This window comes from Ictidomys tridecemlineatus, unplaced genomic scaffold (genome assembly GCF_052094955.1).
Source record: "Ictidomys tridecemlineatus isolate mIctTri1 unplaced genomic scaffold, mIctTri1.hap1 Scaffold_73, whole genome shotgun sequence".
Lineage (NCBI taxonomy): Eukaryota > Metazoa > Chordata > Mammalia > Rodentia > Sciuridae > Ictidomys > Ictidomys tridecemlineatus.
In genome coordinates this window covers 342,516-361,732 of record NW_027525269.1, presented here as the reverse complement: position 1 = coordinate 361,732, position 19,217 = coordinate 342,516, and the positions used below count along the sequence as shown (strand labels likewise).

At 41.1% G+C, this 19,217-nt stretch overlaps 1 protein-coding gene across 1 annotated transcript in view; it reads left to right on the top strand.

The window, feature by feature from the left end:
• The window catches only part of LOC144374522 (SH3 domain-containing kinase-binding protein 1-like), a 107,707-nt gene that overhangs the window by 28,590 nt on the left and 59,900 nt on the right, over positions 1 to 19,217 (top strand). The window contains exon 4 of the mRNA XM_078037305.1: positions 7,518 to 7,625. Within this exon, the coding sequence (XP_077893431.1) occupies positions 7,518 to 7,625 (108 nt within the window). The remainder of the gene's footprint in view (positions 1 to 7,517; positions 7,626 to 19,217) is intronic.

Here is a 19,217-nt window from a genome sequence, read left to right as displayed (position 1 = left end):
CTAATTGGCATTTTTACAAGATCCCCAAATGAGAAGTATGCACATTCTTTATTTCTTTCTTAAAAATAGCCTACTACAGTGATGCAGCTACATCAGTGTTCATAGCAGCACAATTCACAATAGCTAAATTGTGGAACCAACCTAGATGCCCTTCAGTAGATGAATGGGATAAAAAAAAATGTGGTGTATATACACAATGGAATATTACTCGGGATTAAAAGAGAGTAAAATCATGGCATTTGCAGGTAAGTGGATGAAGTTGGAGAATATAATGCTAAGTGAAGCAAGCCAATCCCAAAAAAACAAAAGCCAAATGTTTTCTTTGACATGAGGATGCTGACTCATAATGGCGATGGGGACAGTGGGAGGAATGGAGGAACTTTAGATAAAGCAAAGGGGAGGGAGGGGAAGGGAGGGAGCAAGGGGGTAGAAATGATGGTGGAATGAGTTAGACATCATTACCCTAAGTACATGTATGAAGACATGAATGGTGTGACTCTACTTTGTGTATAATCAGTGACTTGAGAAATTGTGCTCTATATGTGTAATATGAAATGAATTGCATTCTGCCATCATGTATAACAAATTAGAATAAATAAATAATTTAATTTAACATATGTCAAATGGATAAATCAGATGTCAGTATAGAAAAGCATATCAATTGTTGTCCAATAAGAAGCTAGGATTTTTTATAAGAAGTTGAACCCTGGATCATGACTTCTTATTATTACAAGAGTGAATCACTGCCTATGCCTCAGTCATCCCTGTGTGTTGCCATTTGGAATGTGGTATTTTCCTGAATGGACTTGTCTTTAAGACTGTGTCCCTGAACTTCCCTCCTTAACACTCCTTAACCAGAGCTCTTTTTTCCAGTTACCTCATAAACCATGATGTGGACGAGCCTGCTTTAATAACTGACTTATGGGGGTATGGAAGTTCTAAACAGCAATGCCAGCCCCAGCCATACAGCATAATTGCATCTCTTGGGGAAGGTGTTAACAAGCAGAAGCACAGCAGAGTGCTCCTGGGCTTCAGCTTCTGTGGAGCATTTGCTCAACATGGCACCCCCCCCAGCTTCATACAGAAGGCGTTCATTAGTAAATATTAAACAGTATTTTCCATACTGCTGGTGGATGCTGGGGGTGCGAGGATCCCTTGAGGCAATCTGAAGCTCACTTAACAGCCACGATAAAATTTTTCAACACTCACTTTCTCCTCAAATGATATCTCAGTCATCGAGGAAGGTCATGAAAGGTAGCTGTGCTGGGTCCTTCTAGGAAATTGGCCCTAAGGAGAGTGGGGACAACTGACCACCCAAAGAAGTAACTGAGCAGAGTACATTTGACTTTCATTTAGGCTAGGTGGTGAACCCATTCTTATCTTTTCTTAGTTTGGGCTTGACATTTCCATCTTTTGGACTCAAAAAAGATAGGTCCTTTTGGGGGTACTTTTTAAAGTTTTTATCACAATTATGAACAAATAACAAATTCAGTACAGATCAGCAGGTAACCCTGACTGTATAGAAGAAGCTTACTTTGCCTTTTCCTTTTCAACTTGACCTTACTTTTACTGTTTCTTTTTTTAATATTTATTTTTTTAGTTGTAGTTGGACATAATACCTTTATTCCATTCATTTATTTTTTTTATGTGGTGCTGAGGATGAAACCCAGGGCCCCCTGCGCATGCTAGGTGAGCGCTCTACTGCTGAGCCATAATCCCAGCCCCACTTTTACTGTTTGAATATGGGAAAATGTAGAATAACAGTCTGGGGGAAGTTTGGGCCATTCATGTACTCATCCATTCAGCCAGCATCTTGTCAGAACTGGTATGTCCCAGGCACTGTACAAGTTATTAAATGGATATAAAGGTATGAGAATAAGATCCTTGTTTTCAAGGAGCTTTCTTTTATTTATTTATTTTTCTTTTTGGTACCAGGGATTGAACCCAGCAGTGCTTAACTACTGAGCCACATCCCCAACCCTTTTTATTTTTTTTATTTTGAAATAGGGTCTCATTGACTTCTTAAGGCCTTGCTAAGTTGCTGAGGCTGGCTTTGAACTTGCCATCTTTCTGCCTCAGCCTTAGAATTGCGGGGATTACAGGTGTGCACCAGCTTGCCCAGCTAAGGAGTTTACCCTTTTTAATACCTTTGCTACACCAAGTATGGTACACAGAGCAGCAGTATTGTCATTGCTTGGGAAACTCTTAGAAATGCTGAATCTCAGACGTGTTCCAGACTTATTGAATCCTAATTGGCATTTTTACAAGATCCCCAAATGAGAAGTATGCACATTAACGTTTGAGCAGCACTGATCTAAATCGAACCTATTCATAACTTGCACGTTGGAATGACCTAGGGACTGTTAAAAGCACTGATTTCCTTCACTTCTCACCCCCCCCGCCCCGCCCCCCACCAATTGTGATTTTAATTGGTGTGGGGTCTCGCTTAGGCATTGGGATTTTTAAAACTTCCTAGGTGATTTTAAAAGTGCAGCCAGGTTTGATAGTTACTTATCTAATATATTGCTCTGCACTCTTGACAAAACAGCCCATGATGAGGGTTGTGGCTCATTCTTTTAGCCAATTTACTATCCAGGTGATAAGTTTGTCTCTTCTCAAAATTTGAAGTGTCTACCTTAGAGGTAAACATACCAGGCTTCACTGGTGACTCCTAGCACATTTGGCCCTCACCATGCCAACAGGTTATCTGTAAAGGAGTTCTCTCAGCTGGTCCCTATTGCAATAGCTGTATCGAGCACTGAAGTGCTTCAGCCAGGTTACCTGGGGCAGTGCTGGCAGGATTGTACAGACTGTGGCACAATGTTGAAGTCTAGGCATGGCCCCCTCCTTCAGACACACCCAGGCCTTAGCATTCCTCCCCTCAGCCCCTCTCAAAGTGTTTGAGTTGCTGCCAGGGGCTAGAATTGGCTTCCCTAAGGCAGCAAGGAGTAGAAATGGCCCACCAGTACCCAAAGATGGCACTGGACCACATGACAAATGCATAGGAGCTTAATAAAAAAACTTTCCTGACCACATCATCCCTCAGGGACTCTGGGGCCAATCCATGTAATTCCAGTAATGACAATAGCAACAATCAGCAGTTGTGTCCTTCTCTACACCTTGCAGTGATTTTCATGGGTATGAAAAAAAGTGAGATCCAGAGAATTTTCATCTCTGGCAATGGTTTAAGTACCCCATGGCCAACATTTGTATTCTTCCTTCTCTGAGTTCAGGCAAAATAAGCAATGGCTACCTTGTGCCATAGTGAGTCCTCCCTTAAGCTAGAAGAGAGTAGATAACCTAAGATAGTGCTGAACATAGAGGTTAGATGATAGCACACCTAAGGCTCTGTTAATGTATTCCTTTAAAGGAAAAACAGCATTTGTATTTTATAAGGAAGAATATTTTCTTTTATTCTAATATCTGCCTGGTGATGAGACATACACAAACCATTTTGGCTATTGTGAGGACTTGATCATGGAAGAGTGAACACTCTGTCAGAAATATAATTTCTTTCCATACTCTTAACTCTCGATAAGACTCCAGGTCTGTTTTCTTTTGCTTTCAATAGAGCTTATTTCTAGACATTATTTTTTTTCCAGAAGCTTTCGTCTGCCTGCTGCTCTTTAATTCATTTCTACCTCCTGCTTCATTCTAATAGCATCCCAGGATTGGAAAGAAATAATTGTATGTTGGCCACACTACCTCTCTCCTCAGGGGTCACCTACTGCCTCATAGACCCCTTTCACTCAACAACTGCTTTGGCGGTATCCACTTTCACCCTGGTGACATTCTGGCCTCACAAATCATTGGCCACTCATTCCTCCATTCTTCCCTTTGTTTTATTCATGGGTGCCATCTTGCCTCACACCTCATGTCACTATTCAGTAGACATTTGGGGGCTGCCTTTGCTCTAAACCCCAGTTCTTGAATGACATGGGTTCCCACCCTCCCACTTTCCTTCCCTCTCATTCAGTGATCCTGCCCTTGACTTTCTCATTGCCTCTGTTCTTGGTGTCCTTCTCTTCCTGGCTGCCTGGCTTCTCTTGGTTCACTTGTTTTTTAAATCTAACTTGACACTCCTGTGGTGTTTCCATGCCATTTTGATTCACTGCATCTGCCTATGAGGCTCCGATCTTGGGAGCCCCCGCAAGGACATGATGATTTTCTTTCCACCCTGGATTCCTGTCTTATTCTGTATATTTTAGGCCCTTGAGAAATAAATTGAATTTGCTGGTAGTTTACACTTCTGGAAGAACAGCCCTTAGATGAATAATTCTCTCTTCATCTCTGCCATCAAAAGCCTTGTTCCTTTGTTTGGTTTAAGAGGAGTTACATTTGCTTCTTATTATGCTGTCAAAATCATTCCTGTTTCTCTTAAATTAGCTTCTATTGCTGAGATTTTCTGTAAATCTTCTATTGCATTGGTTTTTCTGTAAATCTATCCCACTCCAGGCATCCCAACCCCGTGCCTGGTTTTTGTCCTGTACCGGCTTTTCTCTTTGGCTGCTCTTAGTATTCTCAACCACACTGACAGTTTTCTTTTTTGACTGTGCTTATCTCATCCATGGGCCTTGTGTTTATTCTTATACTAATCAGAACAATTAGACATATTGTATTCTCTCTTTGTGCTTTCCCTCTGTTGCTTTGAATTACAGCAGTGCTTAGCACTGTTAGTGTTTTCCTCAAGGAGCAGAGTATAGAAGAGCCATCCAAGCCAGTCATCGCTAATGGGAGATATGATGAATATAATGTGCTTATGGACACTTTTCCCCTGTAGATATGCATAAGTTCACAAGTTACTCTGCTAAGGTTCCTGCTTATTAAAATTTTCTTTATTGTTTTTCTCACACATGAAGCAAAATGGTTCTTGGGCTATTGTTTGCATAAGGCTGAGGTGAAGCATAGCTTTGCATCATTTAGAAAGGTAGCACTAAACAATATTTGCATGCCTTTGTGGACATTGTATCAGGTGATCCAAAATGATTGTGGAGGAAGGTCCAGTCCTTACATAAGCAAACCCTTCTCACACGAGAAGATTTAAGATTATTCAAAAAGCTGTTACTGACAGCTTTTCTTTTGATACCAGAACATTTGGTTAATACCTGTTCCCCAAAAGAATCCTGCAGAATATTGTGTGTCTGTCTCTCATACATCTCTAAGCTCCTAGGGGGTAGGACCATGTTTTCTGCATGTTTAATGTTCAGTACGTACAGAACTTGAACATATTTTGCACTTATTAGATATTTGTAGAATTAAAAATCATGAAGTGCAAATTAGCATAGTGCTGAATGTTAGAGAAAAGAAGGCATTCATGATAGTCACTTTCCTAAAAGTGAGTTTCAAGTTGGGTTTTGAAGATAACAAAGACACATGCAGAAAGAGGAGGGGGAAAAATGTGCCAGAATTTTCTAGATTGAAAGACTTAATTTCTAAGGATTAAGGGTAAAGAAATTCCACTCCTCCCTGCCTCCTTTATAAGTTTTTCTAGAATCATTGATGGCATTTGTCAGAACCTTAGAAGCCAACAAATTATGCCAGGTATGGGGCACATGCCATAATTCCAGCGACTCAGGAGGCTAAGGCAGGAGGATTGCAAGTTTGAGGCCAGCCTTGGCAATTTAGTAAGACCCTAAGCAACTTTGCAAGACCTTGTCTCAAAATAAAAATGACTTGGGTATGGCTCAATGGGAAGCACCCCTGGGTTCAATCCTCAGTATCATAAAAACCCCACCAAATCCTGCCATTACCACTTCTGTTTGTAGATCCCTTCTTTGGGCACCCATGCTAGATTGTTTAGGGGGTAATGTAACAACGACAGGACCATATTGTTTTCTAGATTTATTGTCATTTTTTCTAGAAAAATAAGCATTCTCTCATTTAGAAGTTTTTTGAACTCTTGTTCTGGGTAAATTTGAAATTGTTGCTCCAACTGTAATTTGTTTTGAGTATTGGTTAGGACTAAAATTTACAGTGTGTCACAAAGGATTAATCTCTAACATCTGCATGCTTTTCTAAGGCGTTAATTTATCTTTGTAACATACCTCTGGGAGAGGGGAAGATGGATCATGATTTACTTCTAGAAGACATCTTGTCCAAATATTCAAATATTGGACTGCTGGAGATTATAGATCTCAGAAAGAATCTTTGTTGATTCTTATTTATTATATGGTATATTGTGTGAAGGACTAAGGGTGTATTGGTGAAACAAATCAGATGTATAACTCACCTTGCTGGAATTCTGATCTAGCGAAGTCCAAATGTACCATATATAAGCCCTGGTACACTTGGAGCCTACAACTGATGCTTGAGCCCTCCTGGTCTCTTCCTCAACACATCAGTCCATGGGCCCTGAGCATGATGTCCTCTCTTTCTTGATTAATTATCTTCTTGTTTCACATGTAACTTTAAAATGACTGTGCTGCCAGTTTTTTGTTTGTTTGTTTGTTTGTTTGTTTTTGGAAAGCCTTCATTTGTTTTGGGCTTCAGCTAGAAGTTGTTGATCACAAGTCTGAGTGAGGCTTGGGTTTTAACTCAAGAACTCTGGACTTGACAGTTGGGTGTGTATTATACACATACTGTGGAGGAAGAAATGCCCAAGGGAGGAAGTTTATAGTTGGCCAGGTGAGTCCTGGATTGGGTGTTAGAAGTAGAATTGAACCCCGAGCACCCAGTGGATGAATGCAAAATATATTAAAATGAATTGGTTTCCATCCAATTGAAAAGGAAAAAAACTATAAGTAGCTTTGTGTGCTGAGGTTAAGTGCTTAGGAGAACCATGGGGCCATTAGGTTTAGGATGGAAGCTTGAAGAAGCTTAGGGTTTTTCCAGTCTTGCTCCTGGTCCTCTATCTAGCACCTGGCTCAGTAGTGCCTGATGTAGTAGGTGCTCAAGAAACATTCAATAAATGAAAGAAGAGAATAGAAATTATTGAAAGGAAAGCAGGTTTGATCGGGAAGAATAACTAGGTTTATTTATTCATTTAGTAAGCAAATGTTGAGTTCTGTAAGGGGAATAAAGGGCTTTTCATGGTGACAACTGTGCTCCACCAACATCAAAAGGAGAAGGTGAAGGAGAGCAGCATGTTAATGAGTTTGTATGAAGTGATTTTTTTCTTATGCTTGGCTTACTGTTGCAAAGCCCTTTTTAATTCTGACAAGCTTAGTAACAAGTTATCCAAAAGAGGACATTTTTGCACAAGATATTTTCTAAGCTTCCTTTGCAGTTAATAAAATACTTTTATTTCAGTAAACTTAAAAAGAAGCCCATACATCTCCTCCCATCTATAAGAAAAAAAATTTAAAAATACTTCATGATTCAGGGTATCTAAAAGCAACATTGGGCTTTGAGTCCCTGCTGGAAGCTCTACTCTGACTTTGGGGTTGTGCTGACTTAATAACCATTGTTACATTGATATCAGCGTCAAGAAGAGGGCTTCTGTTCTCCCATGAAAGGATGGAAGACCTCTCTGGAGCATGCTTGCCCCCATTTCTCACTCTTTCCTGCCTCGTTTCTAGGACTGCATCGATGTTGGCTGGTGGGAAGGAGAGCTCAATGGCAGACGAGGCGTGTTCCCTGATAACTTCGTGAAGTTACTTCCACCGGACTTTGACAAGGAGGGGAATGTAAGTCTCCACGGCTTTGATCTCAGTGCACCATACACTGTCAGAATTGTGGCTTCCTGTCATGGGACTTGGGATATAGGATTGAGACCGTTTGGTATAATGTTAAAGAGCACTGGCATTTGAATGTTTGATGGGCTTGGGTTCTAAGCCCTTGGCTGCCTATACCTATAACAAGTCTATTTTAGAACTCAGCTACTACCTTGGTGATAGTGATCCCAATTCCATAGTTTCATGTATAAATAGGATAATGTGTGTAAGGCACTTAGCACAGTACCTGGCACATTTGAGTGCCCAAATAAACTGTGAGGACCATGGGTGCTCGGTTTGGTAAGTGTACTGCCTGCATCCTGCATGGTACGTTCCTTGAGGGTAGTGAAGTAACCAATATTATGCAAATGGCTGACACATTATGAAGCTAAGGATGCAGAGCAAGACCTACAAATCTTCCTATACTGTATATGCATGTTTGTGTACACATATCCATATGTGTGCATATACACCTCTCATTTATGTTTTCCTTTGTGGGAACCCATTTGATGATGCTGCTGTCCAAACAAGCCAGTCCATTTTTGTTGCCTTATTCCACATGTTGTTTTTCTCTTCCAATGATGTAACAAGAAATGTTGAAAAGCTAGAAGCACCCTACAGTATATGGAGGAATTGCAATTTGGTCTTATCGATCCTGTTCTATACCTCAGGGTTCTTTGCTCAGGCTTTTATGTGACCTCTGCCCACCTCTCCTGGCTAGAATCCTCTTCATGCCCATGGGGGCCCTGTTACTGAACCAGGCTGAACCTGACTTTGACATATCACCATTCTAGTAGAACTGAGGTGAGGTACAGTAAGGTTAGCTACAATATTGGTAAATTGGTTGCCAAGGATACTAAACCATCATTTCATGGTGAAAGTGCTACTTAGATGAATGGACATAATTGTTTAAGAAGTGAGATAGTGCTGGCATCTGCCAAGATTGTACCCTGTAGATTATTAAATGGGTTTGAAGTCCAAAGCCTAAAGGCTTTTCAATAGCTTGCTTTCTTGTATTGTTTGGGTGAAGAGTGTTCTATTCTACACTTGCTATTCTCTCTTGGAATCTGAGTTTGGGTTCTGCATAATATGGATTCAGCTTCCTAATATTTTCTAAGTCCTTGACACTTGAAGTCAAATTCATGGACCAGCAACATCAGCATCACCTGGGAGCTTGTTAGAGCTGCTCAGGCCCTATCTTAGGTCTGATGCATTAGAATCAACATTTTTCACAAAATTCTTAGGTGATCTGTTTGCATATTACATTTTGGGAAATGTAGGTATGGAAGCAGATATCTAAGTGATGACAATCCCACCTTCCACTTTCCCCCATATTTTAGGAGAGAATTCATACATCAAAGAACTCATCATTCAGTAAGGATATTGTCCACCAGGCAAAATCGCTTGAAACATTTTTACTAATGACTAGCAATGTTGGATTGTCACTTGACAGAAAAATTGATTACTGAGAAAAACAGATCCTAAACACTTATAATGACTGGATATGAAATGTTTTAGGATAACAGGACCCCAAAATGAGATTTAGAAAATATTTATAGAGTATAGTGGTTGTGACTCTAGGCTATGCCATCAGATAGACCTGAGTTCAAATCCGTCCCCTGCCACTTATTTGTTCTATAGCTATGGCCAAGTTTTTGAACAGCTCTAAGCCTCACTATTTTCATCCATAAAATAATGGGAATATTCATACTTACCTTACTGAATAGTTAAGAAGACTGAGTGAGATGATGTATATGAATTCCTCAGCACAGTGTCTGTTAATGCACCCTGCAGATTAAGCATTCCAGTCACATACTTACTATTGCCACAAGAGTGGCAAAAGACTCCAACCAGAATTGTGAAGTAATGTTATAAGGCCGATTCTGGGACTCTGGTTCTTTTTGCATCAGCTGATCAAATCAGCCCTGTTAACTTGGTATCTTGCTTACCTTCCCTGGGAATCTAGCTACATCTAAAACTTGTACTCAACAGTCGTTAAAAAAGACAGCCAGTGAGGTATAAAACACACTTATAGAGATAAGCAAGAACAGGGTGACATAATCTTCATGTTACTTCGCATATATTTTCTGGATCTGCTGCTTTACAATTCTGTTTTCATTTTGTTCAACATGTAACAAGTCCTTTCCTGGGCTGGCTATCATGGCTGTTGATTGGAAGTAAAGCATACTCATGACTGCTGCTCGATTGGGCTTAGTTTGGCTGCAAATCTGGTATTGAAAGACACAGGTGCCTGCCAGAGCTTTCTGAAAGGATACTCATGGTAGCCAGAATGAGTGGAGGCCAGGGACCATCTAGGCTGCCTCTCCTTCTTGCCCATGTTTGTGAGGCTACTAAAAGCCAGCTATGTCCTAAAGCACTGGGATACCAAAACCTTCATATAACTTTGAAGGAGAGCACATTGGCCAAGGAATCTTAGCAAGCCAGGTGTGGCGGCACACGCCTGTAATCCCAGCGGCTCAGGAGGCTGGGAGGATTGCAAGTTCTAAGCCTGCCTCAACAATTTAGTGAGGCCCTAAACAACTCAGCAAGACTCTGTCTCCAAATAAAATATTAAAAAGGGCTGGGGATGGCATTCTATGGTCATGTACCCCTGGGTTCAATCTCTAGTATAAATTTAAAAAGGAGTCTTAGCAAGCTCGCTATTCTGCTAGATAGACATTTGCTGCCTTATTGGTTCTGATTGAGCCAATATGGTTCACTTTTTTAAATATGAAAGATAAAATTGCATATTTACCATGTACAACATAGTGTTTTAAGCACAGTGGGATTCAAGCAAGCATAGATTGAAAATCTTCAAAAACTTTCCATCTGTACTGAACATGTATACACTTTTAAAATTGTCCTTCCCTAAAAATACAGTACAACAACTATACTACATGGCGCCTATATTGTGTTAATTGTTTAAAAAAAGATTAAGATGATTTAAGGTATACAGGAGGATGTGCTTGGGTTATATGCAAATTCTATAACATTTTATATAAGGAACTTGAACATCAGTGGATTTTGGTATCCTCAAGGGGTCCTGAAACCAATCTCCCACAGATTCCAAGCAATGACTGACTGTATGTATACATTGTGAATGTATACACGACTAAATCTAGTTAATTAACATGCATTGTTTGTCTAGTTATCATTTTTATGGTGATAAGTGGTATGACTAAGGTAAAATCTGGATCTGTTTTTAAGCCAATGAGCAAGTGTGCAGTTGCCTCCACTGTGGCCCCTGCCTTTTAGTTGCTGTTCTTATTTTAGTGGGGCAATAAATTCACTTAGGTGAGATGGACTCCACAGTGTACATTTTTAGAAGCTCTGTGTTACATAAGCTATTAAGGGAAGCACTTTCACCGGGAGAGTGAAGTTGTCAGTGATGAGTGGACTTAGCTCAGCTTGCTTGTTGGGGCATGTATGCTTTTTAGAGCCCCATGGGCCTTTCTCTAACCCTACACAAACAGCTACCACCTCCTTGATAAGTCTTTTAACCTTGTCCCCATGAAGCAGAAAACCCAATTTTAGGGAAACAATAGTCATACCTGTCAGATAAAGTAAAACCTACCGCTGAAAAGTATTGAATAATATGACACTTAGCTTTGAAAAAATTCAAAGTATAACATCCTTTTTCATCCCCTTTGGCCTATAAAACCAGCCAACCAGCTTTGTGTTAGTTGTTATGCCAGCCTTCATTGCTGTACCCTGAGCATTGGTGAGGTGGTGACAATGTGATTAGAGATGGGGCTGTCATTTGCTGAGTTGATGGTGTAAATATGATTAGAATCATTAACATGAAGGCACTACGTGAATGACAGAGTCTAAAACATTCTGCCACTGGTTTCAGCAGATGTCATCTTGTCTTGCCAGTGGCTGGGGCTATAATCACTCACCCAGAAAAGAGGACAGTCTGTGATGATTAGGGTCAACAGAAGCAAATGGCATTTCTTTAATAGCAGATCTTTTGACTCAGTAGGTATCACCAAGTATAATGACGGGGCTGGATATTTTTTGCAGGGACGTGGATTCTGTTGGTTACCACGAAGCCTTCTGGAATTCCTCGTGGTCTTTCTTCCTGAGAGCACTCAGCAGGTTCTCTCTCTAGGGTGACATACGCTTGGGGCTTTAGCTCAAGATATTCTGGGAGAGCACCCGTTGATCTCTTGATGCATATTTTAGAGCAATTATGTAACCTATTTATGAGAGAACCTAGATTCAATGGCTGTCTGTTTATTTTGAACTTTGAAAGTAAAATTAAACATCATATTGGATAAATTTAATATTCTGAGTTCTAATGAAGTGACATGTGTGTCCTGTCATTGTTACTGAAGGATAACGGGGAACTTGACTCTCAAGAAAAGCAAAAACAACTTCTCACTGTTGTTAGAAAAAGAAAATATGAAATATATATTCCTATAGGTAGTGTTTTAAGAAAGTCTCAGGCCATGACTCTTGTAAGGAAAACAGGTCAGATCATCAGAAGTGGAATTACTGTGCCAGCATGCATTGATTGGGAGGGCTTTTCAGAGTTTGTGCCATGTTACAAATGGGCATTGCTAAGGTGCCCCTAGGTGTTTCCCTAGTGAATATCCCCACAGTGGAGGGTCTGCCTCTCAGCTATAAGGACTGTACCTACAATTGTGATGCAGGCTATAAGCCTTCAAACCATAACAAGACCCGAGATGTCCATCATCTGGAGCATGTGGGTCTGCCTTCCCTGAGCATTCACCCTCTATGGGCCTGATTCCTTAAGAATCAGGTTTTGGCGCTGGGGCTCAGTGGTAAAGCACTTGCCTAGCACATGTGAGGCACTGGGTTCGATCCTCAGCTCCACATAAATAAATAAAATAAAGATATTGTGTCCATCTACAACTAAAACAATTTAAATAAAAGGAATCAGGTTTCATCAGAAACTACACTTTGTCCTGCAGGACAAGAAATCAAAATGAGGGGCTGGGGTTGTGACTCAGTGGTAGAGTGCTGGTCTTGCATGTGTGAGGCACTGGGTTCGATCCTCAGCACCATGTAAAAATATAAAAAGGTATATTGTCCATATATAATTTAAAAATTTTAAAAAAGAAATCAAAATGAGAGGAGTTAGTTGTTCTTGCAAAGTACCTGGCGGGTATCACTTAAGACCCTCCTCACACACCAGAAGGAAAAGGTTTGCCAAGGAAGCCATATGTATTCTTAGCTAAGCCCAGCTTCAGCTACTCTATTTTTCTGCATTCTTTTAATTGACTGGATCCTTTCTATTCATATCAGTCACCAGACACATTGCAACATCATTAATTAGATTTCCGACTTTCCCATTTACAGTTGTATGCCAATCTAGCCTTTTAAAATTATTGTAGATCATCCAGCAGCACTTTTGCAGGTTCCAAACTTTACAGGAAAAAAAAAAACAAGCCAAACCTTGCTGGCTACCCACAATGGCTAATCTGTCGTAGGTGAGTTTTGCTGCTTTAACTCTGTCCACCTTCTCTTTACCAAGTTCTCAGGAGGCCCCTGACTTTTTGCTCTGATCTTCTGAAAACCTCGTTTATAAAATCTGCTCTTAGCCAAAATTTTCTTTGTTCCTTGTCATGTTCTTTAGCCTTTTGAAATCTACTGTAGTTCTTTCTAATTTTTAAAGATGCCCAGTAAATTATTTAAAAAGAGATAAATGTGTACTACCAATAAGCAGCCTTAGCGAAATAATCCACCTGCAACATAATCTTGCACATTTAATTTTCTGAGCGGTCTCACATGCAGAGGAATAAGGCTTGTCAATGCATTAATGTCACCCATATATGGCCTGTTGATACAATACCTGTGGGCTTTCCCTAGGTCACCCAGGTGATGCTTCCTCTCTCTTTTCTGATGATACTTGTAGCCTGTATTCTTCCAGTTGAGCATCTCACTCAATATAAGCACCTGAAGTGCTTATCTCGGATCACTCAGTCTGAACTGTAATCTCTTTGAAGGCAGGGCCCACATACCAAGAGTCCCCTTTATGGGGCCTAACAGCATGCACAGAACATGGTTGGCAGTCAGGACCCCCTTGTTCTCTGATCTTATGGTGGCAAGGCATACCAGCTCTTCTTTCTGCCCCTCTTCTCCTTCTTGCTGCTCCCTCTTATACTCATATAAAAGAGGAAGAAGAATGAATGGAGGATTGGGGGCAGCTGGGCTCCTGTCCTATTCCCCTTCCAAGATGAAGAGGATCCAGGCCCTTTATTCCAGACAAAGGATCTGGGCATATAATTGAGGCATCACTTCTGGGGTGGGATGGATGGAGTGAAGGAGTCAAGGAGATGAACTGAGAGAGTATTTTAGGGGGAAACAGAACACCCAAGTCTAGCTAACCACCCAATAGACCATCAATTTGGATGCACCCAGCCAAGAGGGAAACCATGGATATAGATTATAAGGCTAGAAGCTGAGGGCAGGAAACAATAGAGAGACCCTCTAAAGAGCAGGTTGTACAGTGGTTCCTAGGAATCTCCTATGCAGGTGACAGGGCAGGTGTTGCTGGGACTCTGAAGGGTGCATAGGGACAGTTATACACACTGTCATTACCCCAAGCATAGCCCTAGCTGCACTCTTCAAAAGTGTGGCTGTTCCTCCAGGGGCAAGGAGGAAAGGGCAGGGCGGGCGCCTCCCATGTGTTCTAGAATTGTGAAGCGTGCCCTGGTCAGGAATCGTGTACTTGTGTCTCTCCTCCAGCCTCCAGATAACTTTGCTCAGTGCATTGTAGGGCTTCCCAAGGCCCTGAGTTGCTCTAAATCAAGCTGAGGTTTTCTTCCAGAACCTTATATTTCCCTGAGGAAACCCCCTGCTATGATTTGAATATGGTTCATTCCCACCCAAACTTATGTTGGGGCTCAGTCCCTAACATAACAGTGTTGAGAAGAGGTAGGTTTTTAAAGAGATAGTTAGGTCATGGGGATACCACCCTAATGAATGGATTAATGCATTTCTGGAGAGACTGGGTTACTTCTCTTGAGACTAGTTTCATTCTCACAAGAATAGATTGTTACAAACAAGCCAGCCACAGTCCCTTGATCTCTCTTGTACACATGCTCTTTGCCTGCCTTTGCTTCCCCATCTACTTTCTGCCACAAGTTGAAGCAGCATGAAGCCCTCATCAGAAGCTAAGTATATGCTGGCATCATGCACTTAGACTTCCAGAACCTCGAGCCACAATAAACCTCTTGTTTTTATGAATTTCCCAGTCTCAAGGATTCTGTTATAGCAATAGTAAACAGACTGAGATATCGCATAAAGTGTACCCAGTCATCAGGGTATATTTCTCTAGTTATTTTCATCAGAGCACATCTTGGGGGCTGGAGGTCTGAAGGCAAACTGGCTCAGGTTAGAATTCCTTCCTGGGAGAGCAGTTGAGCCAGCTGATGAACTCTTACTTAGAGCTGGCAGTCTTGTCAAACAAAGGGCAGAGTCAGTTCTGTAATCCTTTAGCAGGAAGCAAAGCTTGCCTTCCTGTCATCCTTACTCCAGAACATTCAGATCTATTTCCTTCCTGGTGGTATAATGGTACCAAAAAAGTCAAATTTAGATACTTTGTCCTTTGAAGGATAATGTTGGTGTCTCCATCCAAGCCAACAACTCCATATGCAGGCAGATGTGCACACGCACACACTTAGGTCTATGTGCCCTGTGTACATGAAGACCATGAAAGGCATTCAACTCTCTCAGAAATCAGGAAATGTTGGCTCATTGCTTTTGTTAATGACATTTTCATTTTGGCTCTTTTTAAATGAATTTCCACAGTCTGAACATTGAGGGATTAGTCTAGGCCCCCTGTGGTTACCACCTAGCTGTTGTCACAGCCCCTCTGGGCCTCGATTTTCTCAGCTGTAAGGAGACTCCTCTGATGACTTGTGGCTCTAACATACATTGCTTTTTTTATTATTTTTATTTTAGTTGTAAGTGGATACAATACCTTTATTTTATTTTTATGTGGTGCTTAGGATAGATCCCAGAGCCTCATGTGTGCTAGGCGAGCACTCTACTGCTGAGCCACAATGCCAGCCCTATTGCTTTTTTTTAAGCACTGAGAATTGAGCCAGCCAAAGATACCTGAGCTTGGGGCTGGGCATTTTATTTTCACCCTGGAGGGAGGGATACAAAAATAAATAGAACACGTGCCTCTAAAAATTCAGGACTTTAAATCCTCAGGTATTAGTTAATATCTTGTGGCTGTCAAACTCCATAGGGGCACCTTGGCCTACTGCGCAACCTGGAGAACTCCCAGTCCTGCTCTTTTATTCAGCCACAATTGGACATTTTGAGAAAAATCAACCCAGCAATCTCCTCATGCCTTTTTCTTTGACAATCATGAACTCCTGTGGTATATTTTTTTACCATCACATTTTTTTTTAGAAATTTACCCAGTCTCCCTTCTCAGTTCTTACTGCCCTGTCTTCTGGCTGAATTTTTTTTTTTTAAAAGTAGGCCCATGTGCAATGCACTATGACTCTTTTGGGGGCTGTTCTAGAACTACATGGGCCCTTGGCTATGAATTTTGTTTAGAGTTGCCTTAAAAGATGTCTTATTTGAGCCAGGTACTGTGGTGCTCTCTTGTAATCCCAGTGGCTAGGGAGGCTAAGGCAGGAGGATTGGGAGTTCAAAGGCAGCCTCAGCAATTTAGCAAGACTCTAAGTAACTCAGCGAGACACTGTCTCTAAATAAAATATAAAAAAAAAAAAGGACTGGGGATGTGGCTCAGTGGTTAAAAAAAAGTATTATTTAGAAATGGAGCATCTTTTCTCATCTAAAGAAACATAAAGACTGTTGAGATTGGTGGAACCAGAGAAAGTGAAGTCATTCAAGAGAAGAAAAGAAAAAAAGAAAATTCCCCTCTGCTAATAAGTTAGCAAAGGAAGCACCTGACCAGTGCTGATCCAGTATGGTAGATGCAAGACAGCTCACAAACTTTCCCTTTCTTTCAAAAGGGAACCACCTTCATGATGGCCGCTGCTCCAGACACAAACACACACCTCTGCCTCCTCCCTTTCCACATCCATACAGGGACCACACTTTTCATACATTGCCTGTTAATGCAACATTTTCTGTCTTCCCTCCCCACCTCCCTTCTTCCTTCTCTCCCTCTCCCCACCCCCTGCTGTGCTCTGTCACATTTTATGTATCTGCTACATGCCAAGCTAGTACAACATTAAGGGATGTATTTTTCTTTGCCCAGTAATCTTGGAAAATACTATGACTTGTAATTGTCTTTTTTTTTTTTTAATTTGGGGCCATGTGGTTTGAGGTAAGGTTGCTGGGGTAATGTCCTCCACTAGAAGAAACTCATGTGAAATTGGTTATAGAAAGTTTCAGACCAACAAGGAGTGACCAAGACATCCAGGGGTAGGCGTTGTTGGGATTTAACTGGAAAGAATTAGGCCACAGGGTGTTGGCAGTTTCATGAATAAGAAATTACTCTGATTCTGAGGTACAGGAAGGTTAATTGGCAGAGTTTCAGTGATGACTTCATTAAGTAAACATACATCTGTCCCCAGTATAATTTACATAAAGACAGAGAAGGGAGGAAAGAAAAGGAAGGAGTTGGTGGAGAGCTGGAAGGGACTGACACAGGGGATAGAGGAGTGGTAAACCCTGAGCCAGAAACCCATTCCCAAATCTATACACTCAGTAGAGGGCCTGTATGCAAGGGGAGGTGGCCCTTAGAGCAGCTTGCCTTCTTTTTTTATTTTTTGATACTAGGATTGAACCCAGAGATACTTTACCACTGAACTACATAGGAAGCCCTTTTTATTTTGAGACAGGGTCTCACTAAATTGCTTAGGGACTGGGTAAGTTGCCAAGGCTGCCTCAAACTTGCAATCTTCCTGCCTCAGCCTCCCAAGTTGCCGAGATTATAGGCATATGCCACTGCACCCAGCAGCAGCCTGCTTTTTTATGATAAAAGTTTGTCAGTACTCATATAGACAATACAGAAAAACATTAAGAAAGAAACACATGTATATACTCATAATTTTACTAGTCAGAGGTCACCACTTTAAATTTATTGCTTTCTAGTCTTTTTCTGTAAAGGTTGTAGCATGGTAAGCTCATACTGTAGCTGCAATTTGATACCCATTTTGTCTGGCAGGATGGATCTCTCATGCTGGTTAAGAACATGTTGCGGGTCAGATAGCCTTGGGCCTGACTCCCATCTCCTGCCTCACTTGATAGCCTGGTGACCTTGGGAAATGCCTTTATATCTCTAAGCCTCAATTATTTCAATGGCAGAATGGGCATACTAATATCACCACCTCATAGAGTTTTTGTAAGGATTAAATAAAGTCAGAAATTACTCCTTCTGTTTGTGAAATCACTTCCTCCTAAGAAAAAGAATATTAATTCAGCATTTATAGATGAGAGAGAACAGTTTGGTAAGGTTGCTTGCCTAGTGTCCACAGCTAAGGATGGCAAGAGATTCGTAGTGACAGATATTAGAATCCCCACCTCTTGCCGACCATGCTATACTGTTTAACTCAGAGGAAAATGGCTGGCTCACCCAGCTACTGAAAAGCAGTGCTGAAAATTTACTGAATCCAGAACCTATATGCTATGAGAGCCCTCCAAAAATTCCTGTAGGTCTGCTATTGTCTGAGTTTTACTTAAAACCATTTCTTCCTGTGGCCCTGTACTACATTTAGTACTGGTGAGTCAGAGCCAGGACTGGGCATGTGTGTTTGCTGGTCCCTGTGGTAATGACACAGTAATATGTTTTCAAAGACCAGAAGAGTCTCTGGAGCTTTCCTAGAATCACAAATATATGATGCCCAGAGAAAGTGAGGAGAGGAGGTATCAACAGCAATATGGATCATGTGTTCCAACGCTCCCCATTCCTATCTATCCTTAATGATTTTAACATTGAGATGGTTTTACCTTGCCCTTGGCCCTCACCCTTTTGCCCTTGGCATAACTAAGATGATACCCTTGCCGGATTCCCCAACTACTTATTAATTCACCAAGTTGAGCCCATCCATCTCCCTTCTACAGTCAATCCTGGATGACAAGGAAATGCCTGGCTATCTGGAAACAGATCAGGAATAAATGCCATTGATTACAGTTGATTATATTGTTGCCTCCATCATCTACAGAGTGACAGTGTGTGAGAGATAAATAAATAGTAGCCAATTTGCAAAACAAAACAAAAAACCTCTATTCCAGTTTATCACATGTGACATGGTACATCTGATCCATGAGGGACCTCAAAAATGGTCTGCCAGCCTCAGCATAGAAACGGGTAGAAGAAGGTATAGAACCTGAACTGGCTGCAGCAGACCCTCAGCCAACATTTTGTTGAGATCTCTCACCGGCAGCAGATCTGATTTTTTTGTCTTCATAGTGACTCTCTTCAAATCACTTAGTTATTCAGCAGATTAAATCTTAATTGCAAATGTGGTTTCAGCGTAGGAGTACCATTGTGCTTGCTGGTTTCAGGCCATTTTTGCTGAGCTGTGCTTTTCCAGAAGGCTGTTACAAATTTAGAAAGGGGGAAATAGTGTTTCATTTGTCGATCAGAATTTTATTATGCCAAATGAA